The sequence below is a fragment of the Manis javanica genome, chromosome 1 (assembly GCF_040802235.1).
Source record: "Manis javanica isolate MJ-LG chromosome 1, MJ_LKY, whole genome shotgun sequence".
Lineage (NCBI taxonomy): Eukaryota > Metazoa > Chordata > Mammalia > Pholidota > Manidae > Manis > Manis javanica.
In genome coordinates, this window is record NC_133156.1 from 231492360 (window position 1) to 231505311 (window position 12952).

The following is a 12952-nucleotide window of genomic DNA, read 5'->3' on the forward strand; positions in this document are numbered from 1 at the left end:
ATAATGATAGTTACCTGTATAACAGTCCAGTGGGCTGTCGGAGTTGTTAAATGGCAGAATGTATGTAAAGCACTTAGCAGTACCTAGTACCTAGTAAGTATCATGTAAGTATTAGGGTTCTTTTTAATCCTGTGGATAATTTAGATGATTATTATAAATTTAATGCTAAAATCAGCTCATGTGTTTAATGTCCTTTGAATGATTTTTGAATGACAGAATGCAAGTAGATTTTGCTGATAGGGAAACAGTCACATAGTAGACCTCCAAGCTCCTTAAGGACAGTTAGCATTTTATTTCCATGTCCTCAGCATATAAGATTGGATGTGGTACCTCTGCAGACTGCATGTATCACCAATGGCTAAGAGCTGGCAGTGTCCTGGCCAAAGGCTAGAGGGGTGCATCAGGGTGTAAATGCTGGTTTTATTTCTGAGCCATCTTGTTCTCAGTCACTTCTCTCTCCGTTCACAGGGGAGGCAGTGCTGACCTCGGTGGACCAGGGGACCCACTCCAGGTCCTTGAAGGTGTTGTAGCAGCAGTCTATGCCAGTGTGGACAAAGGGTAAGACTAGAACAGTTTGTCTATCTCTGTGGCATTCTCAGAGTCTTAGAAATAATTTTTTTGAAGATGTTGAAGTTTTATTAAACTTTTTATTTTCCTGCAAGGCTGTTGCTTCACTATATAAAAATACCACCAGCAAATACAGTACATTGCAAAATTCAGATAGTATTGTTCTTCATCTGATAATATATAACAAAAACTTTTCTCCAGGTATTCCATATATACATATTCCATATATATAATATATAACAAAAACTGCCAGGTATTCCCAATGGAAAGATCAGTGAGTATTTTGACCCCAATCCAGGGATGGATATAAGCAAGTTGTATCAGGCTTAATAAGATGACAATGTTATCCTTGAGTTAAGAATTTTTATACCTAGTTTTCACAACAGATGATTTTAGCAACTCTGAGTACTTAACTGTAGTCTAGCCTGAAACCCACAAGGTATTGTGGGAAAGGTGCGTACTGGGTTCATCTGCCAGCATGACAAGTTTAGGGGCATTTTCTTCAGCAGCATTGTTGCAGGTAGGTTCTTTTTCCATTGGCACTGCTAGAAGTTGCTGATTAAAATTTTCTATCCACCACTAATTTAAGATGACCATGCTAGATTGAACTGTTTCACGCTGGTTAACTGAGGGGTTCCATTTACAGTCCCCAGTAGTTTTATGTGTTTTCACTTGCATCTTCACTCGTTAGTTCATGTAGTTCCGAAGGATTATTCCGTGTCGTCTTGATCAGCCAATCATTTCCATAATAAGATTTGTTGACAAGTCCTGGATTTTCTGCAAGAGCTTCATTAATTTCAGTCCCTTCTGATGGAGGAGAATAAGTTCTCTAGCAGCTTCACACTTTCCAGAGCTCTAGACTCTTGTTTCTTCAGTTTTGCCCCAGCTGCAGGCAGACTGAAGTAAACAACACCTCCCAAAGCCTTCTGGGCCAAATTGGTGATTCCCACTGTTCGGCTACCGTTTTGGGTCGTTACCCATTCATGTGTGTGCGTTTTTGCGCAGAGAGCAGAGCAGGCCAGGCGCAGGGTCTGGGTGGCACCACCCTCAGCCCCAGGCTCTGCATCACTCACAGCTGCGTGTTCACCAGCAGAAGTGCTTTCAGTGGCGGCATCTGTGAAGCTGCCAGACGAAGCAGCATTTTAGTCGCTTCTGAAGGAAGAGCTGGGGACTCAGCCTAACGAAAGAGGCTTTGCATCTGGAAACACAGTCTCTGCTGCTGTCCTCTTACCTTGTCGTTGCGGCAGGACACACCCTCTCTCCACAGCCTGTTTGCCGTGGACAGCATGGTCTCTCCCTGCCTGCTTCCACGGGAGGCCAGTGAGGACCCTGCTTTGAATTTCTCAGGAAAGGGGATTCACATCTCCAAGAGGTTAACTGAATTAAGTGTGAAAATTCCTAGAAGGAATATATTATTTTTTAAAAAGCTGATACATATTAGCCCTGTCCTATCTGAGGACTAAAAGTATACAGGCTTTCTAAGTCTAGAAAGGTGTATGTCTCTAATGCCACTTCTATAATTTTTCATTCTGGTGCAGTGGTAGTGATAAAAATAGCAACAGCAAATTGACAGTTACATATTTCCCAGAGTTTACAAAGATCTTTCATCTCTCTAATATCCACGTCAGCTACGTAAGGCCTCACCCCTACTTGTTTTTTTAATGGACAGTATGATACGGTAATAATGAAGAAACATTTGAGAAAACTCCTCTTCACTCAAAAATAGAATTTTTATATGCATACTACCTTCTAGTTAATGTTCAGGTACAGTGGCTAATTTAGGCCTCTTATGCTGAAAAGAAATGTAATTATGACGCGTGTTTACTTTCTGCCATACTCTGTGCTGAGTCAGGAAGAAGTTGATATGGGGAAGGAATAACCTCCAACTGCAAGGAGCCGGGGCTCTTGCCGGGGACACTAGCTTGCCTACAGCCTAGTTGCTGTGCTATACGGTGGTGGATGCTGCACAGAAAGCTGGGTGCAGGGCATGGCTGGTTGTGCCTGGGGAAGGGCTGACATTGAGCCTTATAACTCCGCAGGGAAAATGTGTTCCTGACCCGGGGCAGATAAACCTTTGAAGCCGAAATCAGCCAAAGGGAAAAAATAAAGTGGGAAAACCCTATTTATTGCTTACAAGAGGTTGTCTACTGCCACCCACCTGTGTCTCTTCCCCTCCTGTCACGGAGTAACCCAAAAAAAATACCTCCGGTCCACGGGCATGCTCTCCTCTCCACCCACCTTGTAATCACATATTGATATGGGTGTGGACTACTTCTCTCCACCCCTTGGAAACACTTATTGATATGGAGATGCACTAAGGCCAGGCGAGAGATTCTGGAAATACTACAATTTTTTCCACAACCCACCCCTTCAGAAATCTTACCTCACAGTTTACTCCTGCCCCATCTTCTGCAATGACCCGTGTGTGAGAAAACTGGAGCACTGTAACCAGACTAATAATAATAATAATAATAATAATAATAATAATAATAATAATAACAGCAGCAATAAAATCATGATAATCATTAAGCCAGAGGATTCAGCAAGGTTCAAAGTCCTATACAGGTTAAGTCCATAGCTTGCGCATTCCACGGGAGGCCAGTAGCTGAACTGGTAGGGAGCTCAGTGCAGTTACACTGAAGCTGCAGCCAGGGGGTGGGTCCAGGCCACAGGGACTATAGAAGAAAATAACCTTAAGGATAATAAGATGCGTGTTTTAATGACACCAGCATAGGCAAATCTTGTCCATCAGGTAAAATGCACACAAGAGGGTGGTCCTGTGATAGGACAGTGGCAGGAATGGGATCTAATCCTGGTCGAGTTTACCAGACTTTCACCCCTCCCTGTGGGAGTTACAGATGGGACAATAGATAGGGTTAGAGGAGGTACATGCACTGTACTTCCCCATAAGATGCTCTTACCTCCTGGAAGTTTTGGGTACATTACTGTGATCTTTGGGGGCTGTTCTGCTGTTACTCCAGGAACACACAGGAGGCCAGCTTCCAGGCCTTTACCCGAAGGTGTCAGAAGGGCCAGCCATTGCTGGTCCATGTGTTGAAATGTGCAGGGCCATGTCCACTCAGCAGTCTCCAGGGTTTAATGCAGTGGGGGCAGGCAGCAGGATGTTGCTCTGCTGGCCATATCCTGGCTCCAGTAACTCCTCTTTGGTTTGCACATGTGCTCGTATAGGAGAGACAGCGATGTCTGTTAGCATGTCTACAGGGCTCAAGGCTCCTTTTTGGGTCTTCTCATTCAAATGCCATAGCACTGTCTATAAGCAAACTGAGCAGCCCCATAGTCTATTGTCCAACTTCAGGCCAGATTTCAACAAACTGTTGTATCTCTCTATCACGTCTGCCCTGGTAGGGTTATATGGTACAGTAAACTTCCACTTTATTCCTAATTGCTGCGCCCATTCTTGTAATGTATGTCCAGTGAAGTGGTTGCCTTAATCACTCTCAGTCACCTGCAGCCAGCCGTAAGCTGCAAAGAGATGCTCTAGGCCCCTCCTGGTGGTTTGCTGCTCTGCAACCAATAGGCTAGTAGCTGTATCCACACAAGTCATGGCATACCAAGATCCTTCTGATATGGCACAGGCCCAATATAGTCCATCTGCCACCTGACAAGGGGTATCAGCCCCTTTACTATTGTCCCATGTTGATGTGGAACTCAGTCTAAGTCCCTCTTAGAGCACACAAGGCACTCCTTCTGGGCTCTGCTGACTTCTTCAGAGGTCAACCGTAAGCCCCACTAACAAGCTACAGCTCACATTGTCTTTTGCCCTGTGTGCAGCAAATGCTGATGTAACCATTAGGCTATATCAGAGGCGGGTTTTCCTTCTAGCCAGCGCACCTGGGCCAATGTGTCTGCTTCATCATTCCCTGGGGATGCCAAAGGCAAGTGGCCAGTCACATGATATACGGTACCTGCCTTAGTCTGACCAGAGGCCTATAGGTCTTGCTATAGCTCTTGTCCCCAAAGGGGTAGTGACCAGCATCCAGTTGGCATGGTACCATGTCGGTAGCCACAGGGTCAAGCCCCAATAGACGGCCCAGCTGTCAGTGCAGACAGCTATAGGGCAGGGCTCCTGGGTGGTCACAAGCCATATTGCCCACAACTCAGCCCATTGGCTGCTCTTCCCCTCTCTGTCCTCCATCCGTATCATCTCAGTCTTAGGATGGAAAGCCACAGCCCTCCACTTAGGGGGCTGCCCATGACTGGAGCCATCTGTATTCCAAGCATCTTCAGGTATAGGGGCTTTTCCCCCTTGATAAGGACTCTTGACTACCAATGACTGAAAAGGAAGTTCTTGCTTTTCACTAGTATATGTCACTGGCCCCAATAAATGGTAGAGTTTTCCACTGCGAGTGGAGAGGGCATTACAGTGCTGTAAATATGCACCCCATTTGACTAGTATAGGATAGTCTGTGTCACTTCAGTCCATGGCCTTTGGGTCTAGTCTTACACCCACCCCATAATGGGATAGTTGGTTATTACCTTGATCAGAGCTGTTCCAGTGAAGCTCCTTACCAAGCAAGGCATGGTACACAGCAGCCAGTTGTTTCTTTGTCAAGGTGTACTGGACCTCTGCTCCTTTCCACAGTTGCAACCAGAATTCAGTAGGTTGGCGGGTCCGTTCAAGCCACTGCCAAAGCCCCATCCATAACCATCTTTGGTTATGTGAACATCTAGCTCACAGGGCCTTGATGAGTCTGTTTCACTCAAGGCCTGCATGGCCTTGACTGTTCGCTTAGCAGCAGAGAAAGCAGCTGCACATGTTTCATCCCAGTCCCACCTATTGATTGCCCTTTTGTACCAGCCTGTATAAGGGCTTCAGAATTTGTGCCAAGTGTGGAATAAACACTCTCCAGTAAGCCAAGAGACCTCCAATCTCTTGTATTATTGTGACAGTGGTAGGGGTGGGGAAAGCCTGGACCTTGACTATGACTACTTCTGGGATAACTAGTTTTCCCCAACCAGACAACCCCAAGAACTTTACTGACTAATCAGGTCCCTGAACCTTGGTGCTGTTCACAGCCCATCCTTTTTCCTGTAGATGTTGCAGCAGTCTAGGAACTGCCCCTTCTAAATCTGCAGGAAAATCAGATGTGAGCATAATATCTTCAATGTAGTGATATAGCTGCACTGTTTGTAGTTTCTTCCATGTGGCCAAGTCCTGGACTGCAAGTCCATGACAAATGGTGGGACTGTGAAGGTATCCCTGTAGAAGGACAATGAATGTCCACTCCCGGCTTTCCCACATGAAGACAAACTGTTCCTGACTTCCCAGTGCTGTGTCAGTAGAGAAGAAAGCGTTAGTAAGATCTGCAACATGATGACATGTCCCTAGTTCATGACTGAGGGTGTCCATAGGGCTGCTGTAGAGGGGACAGCAGCATGAAAAGGGGTGTGGCTTTATTCAGTTCTCTTTAATCCATGGTCATACGCCAGGAGCCATCTGGCATTTTCACTGGCCATACTGGGGAATTAAAAGGACTATGAGTGGGCTTTATGATGCCCACCTTCTCCAACTCCTGTAGGGTTTCTCTAGTTTCCCTGTGCCCCCCAAGCAATTTATACTGCTTAGCATTTGCCACCCATGGAGGTACAGGCGGGTGGTTAGCATGTCCCCTTAGAACTGCCTTTACCACACATATTCTCAGTCTCACCTGCAGTGGTCTGTAAGCACAGGCCCTGCAGGATATCCACTTCCTCCAGAGATGGGAGAAATATATACAGTATGCTCCTTTACGGGTAAACACTCTGTCCCCAGTGGGATTTGGGCTTTCTTCACCCTAACTGCCTTACCCTGATAGCCACCTATCACAGCAGGAGTCCCGGGAAAACACCCAGGATTGCCATAAATCAGAGAACATTCAGCTCCTGTGCCCACCAGCACCAGGACACATACATTCACAGGGGACCAATGAATTGCTAATCGTACATGTGGCCTCCGGTACTCACCACGTCCCCCAAGGTGTGGGCCTTGTCAAACGCCTCAGTCAAACCGTGATGCGCAATCATCCTCCTGTGGGGGTGAGGGCCCAGGTGGAAACTGAGTACTGTCCCCAGGACGTCTTGCAGGGACACAGGTCAGACATGGGGCTTTGCCTCTGGCTTCCATGTCCTGGACCTCAGCGGCTGGAACTGTTGCTCTGGCTTTAATTGGTGCCACAGTTCTAATGAGATCCTATTGTGTTGCCCATCAAGCTTTTCTTTCATTACCCTGGACTTTATCAAATCAGCCCACTTCTGGGTCCTCCAGACCTTCAAGGGGCCCTATGCACCTCTCCTTTCAGTCGTAGCTCATATTTCCTTCCTTGCTCTTATTGTTTCAACCTCCCCCAGATCTGCTAAATTACGAGTAGGCTCACTTATGGGTTCCCCTAAGTGGGGGGCAAGAGCAGTCACTAGGGACCCAAAGAGAGATGGGGGAGATGTATGGAGCACCAGATTTCTCATTGCTACGGTGAACAGCTCCTCATTGGGGTCCCGGGAGTCCAAATTACAGATGACATTTTTCATGCCCAGCTCCTGTAACACATGCTGGCGTTCTGCATACATTTTCCAGCTAGTGGGTAAGTATGGTAAATCACCCTGATTAGGCCAAAGTGCCCTGATGGCTGCTGTCAGCCAGTCCAGAAGCATTCGATTCCCTGGGGCGTGGTGGGCACTTTGCAACTGCTCCCAGCGGAAGGGGTGAGTCATCAGGGAAGCCAGTCTGCCCATTTCAGAACCTAACATAACAGTGTTTTCCATCCCTATATCCCAGAGATGCAAAAGCCACGTAGGCAGATGTTCCTACGGCTTCTGCCCAAACCTGAGGCTTATATCTACCTGCTCATCCTGGGTATAGGAGGGGAGCACGGAGTGCTCCACACCCTGGGGAGGGGCTCCTCCTCCCCCACCCCCCAACGAGGAACCTGCTGTTGCTGTGTTTCTATTTTCTTAATTACAACCAGGCAGGCCTTTAATCCCGGAGATGCTGGTGCCTTGGGCGGTGGCCTTGGCAACAGTCCACCCTCGGCCCCGCCCCCCATCCTCCCCTGCTACCTTCTCTACCATTTTCTGGGCTGAAGGCACCACCTCTTCCTCCCTGTCCCCCACTGCCTCCTGCAACACAGATTCTCCTGCTGCCTCCCACCTTGCTGCTAGTGTATCTTCCAGGAGCACGACTCACTTATCAGTAACTGTCTCTCTTAAGGGCATCGCAGAGGTCATCGCCCAGCTCCTCCAAGTGACACCAATGTGTGTATCTCTCCTCAGTAACGCTTTCCAGCATCTCGAGAAACAAAAAACACACAATCCTGGCCACCACACAGCCACTCAGGGCCTCTAAGCTGTGTTCTGTCTCATGGAGGGCTAATTCCGCAGCTTCTGGTGTCTCCACTCTTCCTCAATTCTGGGGACTGTCCCACCCCTCTAGGAGGTGCTTTACCCTAAACCAAATGCCCTGTAGGTGCTCCCTGAGGGGCAGCCCTACGGATGGAGCTTCCCAGGTAAAGCTGCACCATCCACAGGGTGCCCCCCCTCCACACACCATCCACAGGGGTCTTCCTCTTATCACCCCGTCTCTACCGACAGCCCACCCAAGCATTGCACCCATGAAGACAGATTTGGGGTTCAGAGGTCCTGCTGACTATCACCAGGAGTGGGGGGAAATGTGTTCCCAGCCTAGAGCAAATCAATCTTTGAAACCTGTAACAGTCCAAGAGAAAAATTTAAGTAGGAGAAACTCATTTATTGCTTATAAGAAGTCATCTAGTTCCACTCACCTGTGTTTCTCCCCATCCTGGCTCAGAACCCCCAAAATTCCTCTCTTGTGTTTTTGTAGTCATCTATTGATATGGAGATGGACTCTCCACCTGTTGGAAATAGCTGTTGATGTGGAGATGCCCTAAGGCCAGGCAAGAGATTCTGGAAATACTGCAATTTTTTCCACAGACCTGGTCTATGAAATGTGAGTCTGTAAGAAGGACAAGGTGGGTAATGGCACTCCAGGCTGAGGAAATTGCCAGAAGCACTGCAGAGCAGGCTGAGATGCTTCACGGGAAACACGAGCTGCCTCCTCGAGGATGCGTGTAGCTGCTGCCTTTCCAGTCACCACTTGACAGGCCGTTCTCACCTGGCAGCTGCCCAGTGAGCAGCTGTCAGCAGCTTAGCTGCTTTCTAGTAATGCTGCCCTGGATCCTGGCCCCACACAATGAAAGGCATTTTAGCAGGAACTGCTTTAAGCCTTTTCCAGTGGGGTCCCTCTGTCCTGTCTCACTGGGGATGCCTCAAGAAGATTAGAAGGCATTGTTTTTCTTAGTGAATGTCTAGCCAAATACACAGAAAATCCAACTTGGGTCTCTTGAATACAAACTGTTTTTTTAACCTTCGATTCCAAAGAGGAAGACATTGGGGAATGGAAGAACAGAACAAGATCTTACATTTTTTCCAGAAACACAGAATAAATAAAGACTGAAAAATTTCAGTGACTTTTTTTTTTTTCTCTGCTTAAGAAGGAAAAAGAGGAAAGAAGATAAAGTCATAATCTTTATTGTTGGCGGGTATTTTTCAAATCCACACAGTTAAAACGGATACTTGGCATCGATTTCCATCCCTGTGTGCCTGAAACAGACATATAGGTGACTGTCTCTTTGCCAGGTGACATGGAGGGAGATTCAGACCTTTGTCAAGTAACCCTCTCAGGTCACTCATTCCTTGGCCTGACGTGACCGCCTAACCTTTCGGAGGCCGTGCCAGGTCTGTGTGTCCCTCACCCTCCCTCGTTCCCAGCCCTGTAACTTGAACTTCCACTGCCCTTTCTGACATCTGTTTAGATAGTAAATCACCTCCCTTCACACACACTGTCAGCTGCCACACACATACATATCGACATGCTTTAAGGCCGGTGCACACCATCCTGTAATGTTCCTGGCAGGGAGATTGCAGAGAAAAATAAGAATTTGAGCATGTGCATGAATGGCCACCAAGTGGCTTCTGCTTAGTTTTTAGGCAGTTTATGCCATCACTAGTCCTTTGACTTTTTATGTTGGAACAGAAGCTGTTTGCCTTTTAACTGCAGTTCCTCTGCCTCACCCATGAGGCCCCCTTTCTGCTTCTCTCTCCTGTGCTAAGTGCAAACCACGTAAAACCAGAGCGCGCAGCCTCCCGAACAGCCAGCCTTCGTTTTCAGTTTAAGCACATTCTTACCTCCAGACATCAGAGTTATGTATTTTAAGGGTTTGAAATAGTGTCAAAACCATTTATAGCATCTACAGTTTAAGAGGAGATTAAGGTAATTGATTATTCAGAGGCTTGTGCACATTAAATTTATTTTGAATGTGTGTGTTTCCTGCCATTGTGTATGTCTGCGATACCATATTTTGAGAATATCTGCATTTCTACTATGTGTTAAGAGTTTATTCATTTGCTTTAAGAAAAATAGGTTTTAAAAAAATATCAGTAACTAAAATGATAATGTTCTAAAATAGTGTGTTCATTAAACCTGGAATTAATAAACATACCAATATGCATTTAACAAAAAACGAACGCCCATGAATCTATGCAAGACCTTTGAAATGGTGGTTCAGCAGCCCACTTAGTCCTCAGACAGCTCCATCATATTATTATTATTCTCTTCATTTCACAGATTAGGAAATGAAGCTTAGACAGGTTTTGTAATTTGTCCAGGGTCACCAGGTAAGGACACACATGGTCTCTCTCACCGAATTTCATCTCCCTCTGACATGAATGAACCAGCAGCAAGGAGTGCTTCACGGACATCACTGTGCACAGGAATTTCGTGGTGATCTTATTAAACTACAGGTTTTACTTGAGTAGCTGTGGGTGGGCCTGAAATTCTGGTCTCTAACCAGCTTCCACATGTTTCCTAGTCCATGGACTGAATTTGAGTAACAAAGTCTTAAGGCATTAGTATCTCCCTCAGTCTTCTCACCTTTTCCAATTACCAGCTTCTCTCTGCCTTGGCCTCTTTTCTTTTCTACTCATTGACTTCATATATCTTTAAAAAATTTCCTAACAGGAATGCCCCACAAGCAGCAACCAGTGTATTAGTGATTCTCAAAAGGATGTACAGAAATCAATCTACTCGGAAAACAGATAATTAATGAGGAATTCCTCTGTGTACTATTCAAAAAGGAAGAAAGATTTTCTTCAAAACTATTGCATATTGTAAGAGTTATTTGTTTAAATTGCTGCTTAATCATAGTGCCAGCTTCGGTTGTCTTAAAGCTTCATGTATATTGAACAGTGTTAGAGCATTCAGACTCCATTGAGCTCTTTGATATTACCTAAGGATTTCACAACATTTTTAAAGCACAGAAGAGACCAAAAAAAAAAAAGGAAAAAAAAGCCCACTCCAGCAAATTGAACACGATTTCTTCTTAGTCTTTGTGCTCTCTAAGGCAAAACAAATCATCAGATGTTCTCTGAGCACCCCCAGTGTGCAGGCATTGTGTGCAGTGACACTGAGTTGTGCTGAGAGCTACGGCCACCAGCAGGTTCGCGATGTGTTTTTATTGGTGAGTGAACCTTGGAAAGGTGTTTTGGGTTGGCATGCATTTGAGAGCCACAGGTCATTATTTTTTATCAAAAGTTTTGAGATTGGAACTGTGTGCATTACCAGAATTATTGCATGTAAGGGAATTTTTGTTACAATATAACTTGATTATAATTATTTGAAAAACTCACATTTTCAGTTTTCTTCCTCCTATAATGCCGTTAACACATAACACATTATTTATTTGCAGTTCTGTGTCATTCCTTGCCAGGTGCCCAGGTGTTTTATATAAGTTAGTAAATAGACATTATCCTGGGAGCTGTCCACTCCCCCCAGCCCCAGATGTAGTGAGGAAAGGGTATGCAGAGTGCGATCAAGTCCTAAGGGAGTGAAGGGGCCGACATAGAATGAGTATGTTGGTCTCTTACTGTCGGCTCACATTTACTTGCTTGCCCTTCCCTCCCTCTTTATTCCAGCCAAGCATCTCACACATCAGAGTTTGCAAACATTTCCGACTGAGGCCGTGCAGGTAATGGACACGAGCAAGGTGGACTGGACTTAAGGGAAGGTTGGAAGTGGTGGAGGCTGAGGCAACTCGAGCTCACTCGGGCCTCATCTAAAGGAGGCAGCTGCCCGTGTGTTCTTGTCTTCCAGCTTTTAAAGAAAGCAGAACTGGTTAAGAGTAGATCCTAAGATTTCTCATCACACGGAAGAAATATTTTTGTTGTATTTTTTTGTTTGTTTGTTTCTAAATGAGGTGATGGGTGGTCATTTCATTCTACAGGGAAGTCACATTATTGTGCTGTTCACCTTAAACTTACATAGTGTCAAATGTCAGTTATATCCTGATTAAACTGGGGGGAAAAAGATCTGGAAAACCCTGATTGTATGTAAAATTTGTAACATTTAAAACACTGGCATATACCATGCAAGCTTACACAAAAATTTGGCTTCTAGTTTATAATTTCAGTATAGAAGATTGGACAAAGAGAGCTTATGGTTTCTTCAGGCATTCAATTCTGTAACATTTATATTTACAGGAAATCACAAAGATCTGTGTTTTTCTTGTTTGAATGCCATCTTTCTCCCCTCCACTCTCAAAGAAGAAAAATTTTATTTTAGTCCATCATGATCTATAAATTGCTCTTCATATTTACTATCTCTTAATGTATCTTAACCATTTAAGTTTAAAGTTAGGTTGTCTTTGAATGTGTAGGGTGTGCAGAACTGAAAACTCTTATCAAGGATTAGCTTATTAATATTCTCAAAATCTTTTTTCTTTGATTCAGTAATTGCCTTTGCTTTGTGGACATTGCTCTTCCATTCCTTTGTACTTCTGTGAATATCCTCTCATGCTGCATTATGTAATAGAACATCACTTTCTCAAATTAATCACTCAGTGAATGTATTTTTATTACTGTTACTACTGTTATTTTCTGTTAATAGAGCTACTTACGTATTTCAGATGACTCCTTATCTTTTTTTATTGAAGTCTCATTGATATACAATCTTATATTGGTTTCAAATATACAATCCCGTATTATTAAATCCCCACCCCCCTACTAGTGCGGATACTATCTGTCAACATAGGAAGATATTGCAGAATCATTAACTATATTCTCCATGCTTTATTACTGTCCCTCTGACCAACTTATATTATGATTGAGAATTTTTGTGCCCCTTTATCTCCCTTGTGCTCCCCCACCCACCCCAGCCCATACCCCATAGTAACCACTAGTCACTTCTTAGTGTCTATGACTCTTCTGCTGTTTTGTTCATTCTGTTCTGCTTTGTTTTTATATTCCACAAATAAGTGAAAGCATATAGTATTTGTCTTTCTCTGCCTGGCTTATTCACTGAGCATACTACCCTCTACAT

General features: G+C 44.9%; 1 protein-coding gene across 2 annotated transcripts in view; it reads left to right on the forward strand.

Annotated features, from left to right (window-relative positions):
- NBAS (NBAS subunit of NRZ tethering complex) overlaps positions 1-12952 on the forward strand; it is a 331046-nt gene that overhangs the window by 275632 nt on the left and 42462 nt on the right. For both annotated transcript variants that reach the window (XM_073216361.1, XM_037026472.2), the window contains exon 47: positions 469-558. In XM_073216361.1, coding sequence (XP_073072462.1) covers positions 469-558 — 90 coding nt within the window. The remainder of the gene's footprint in view (positions 1-468; positions 559-12952) is intronic.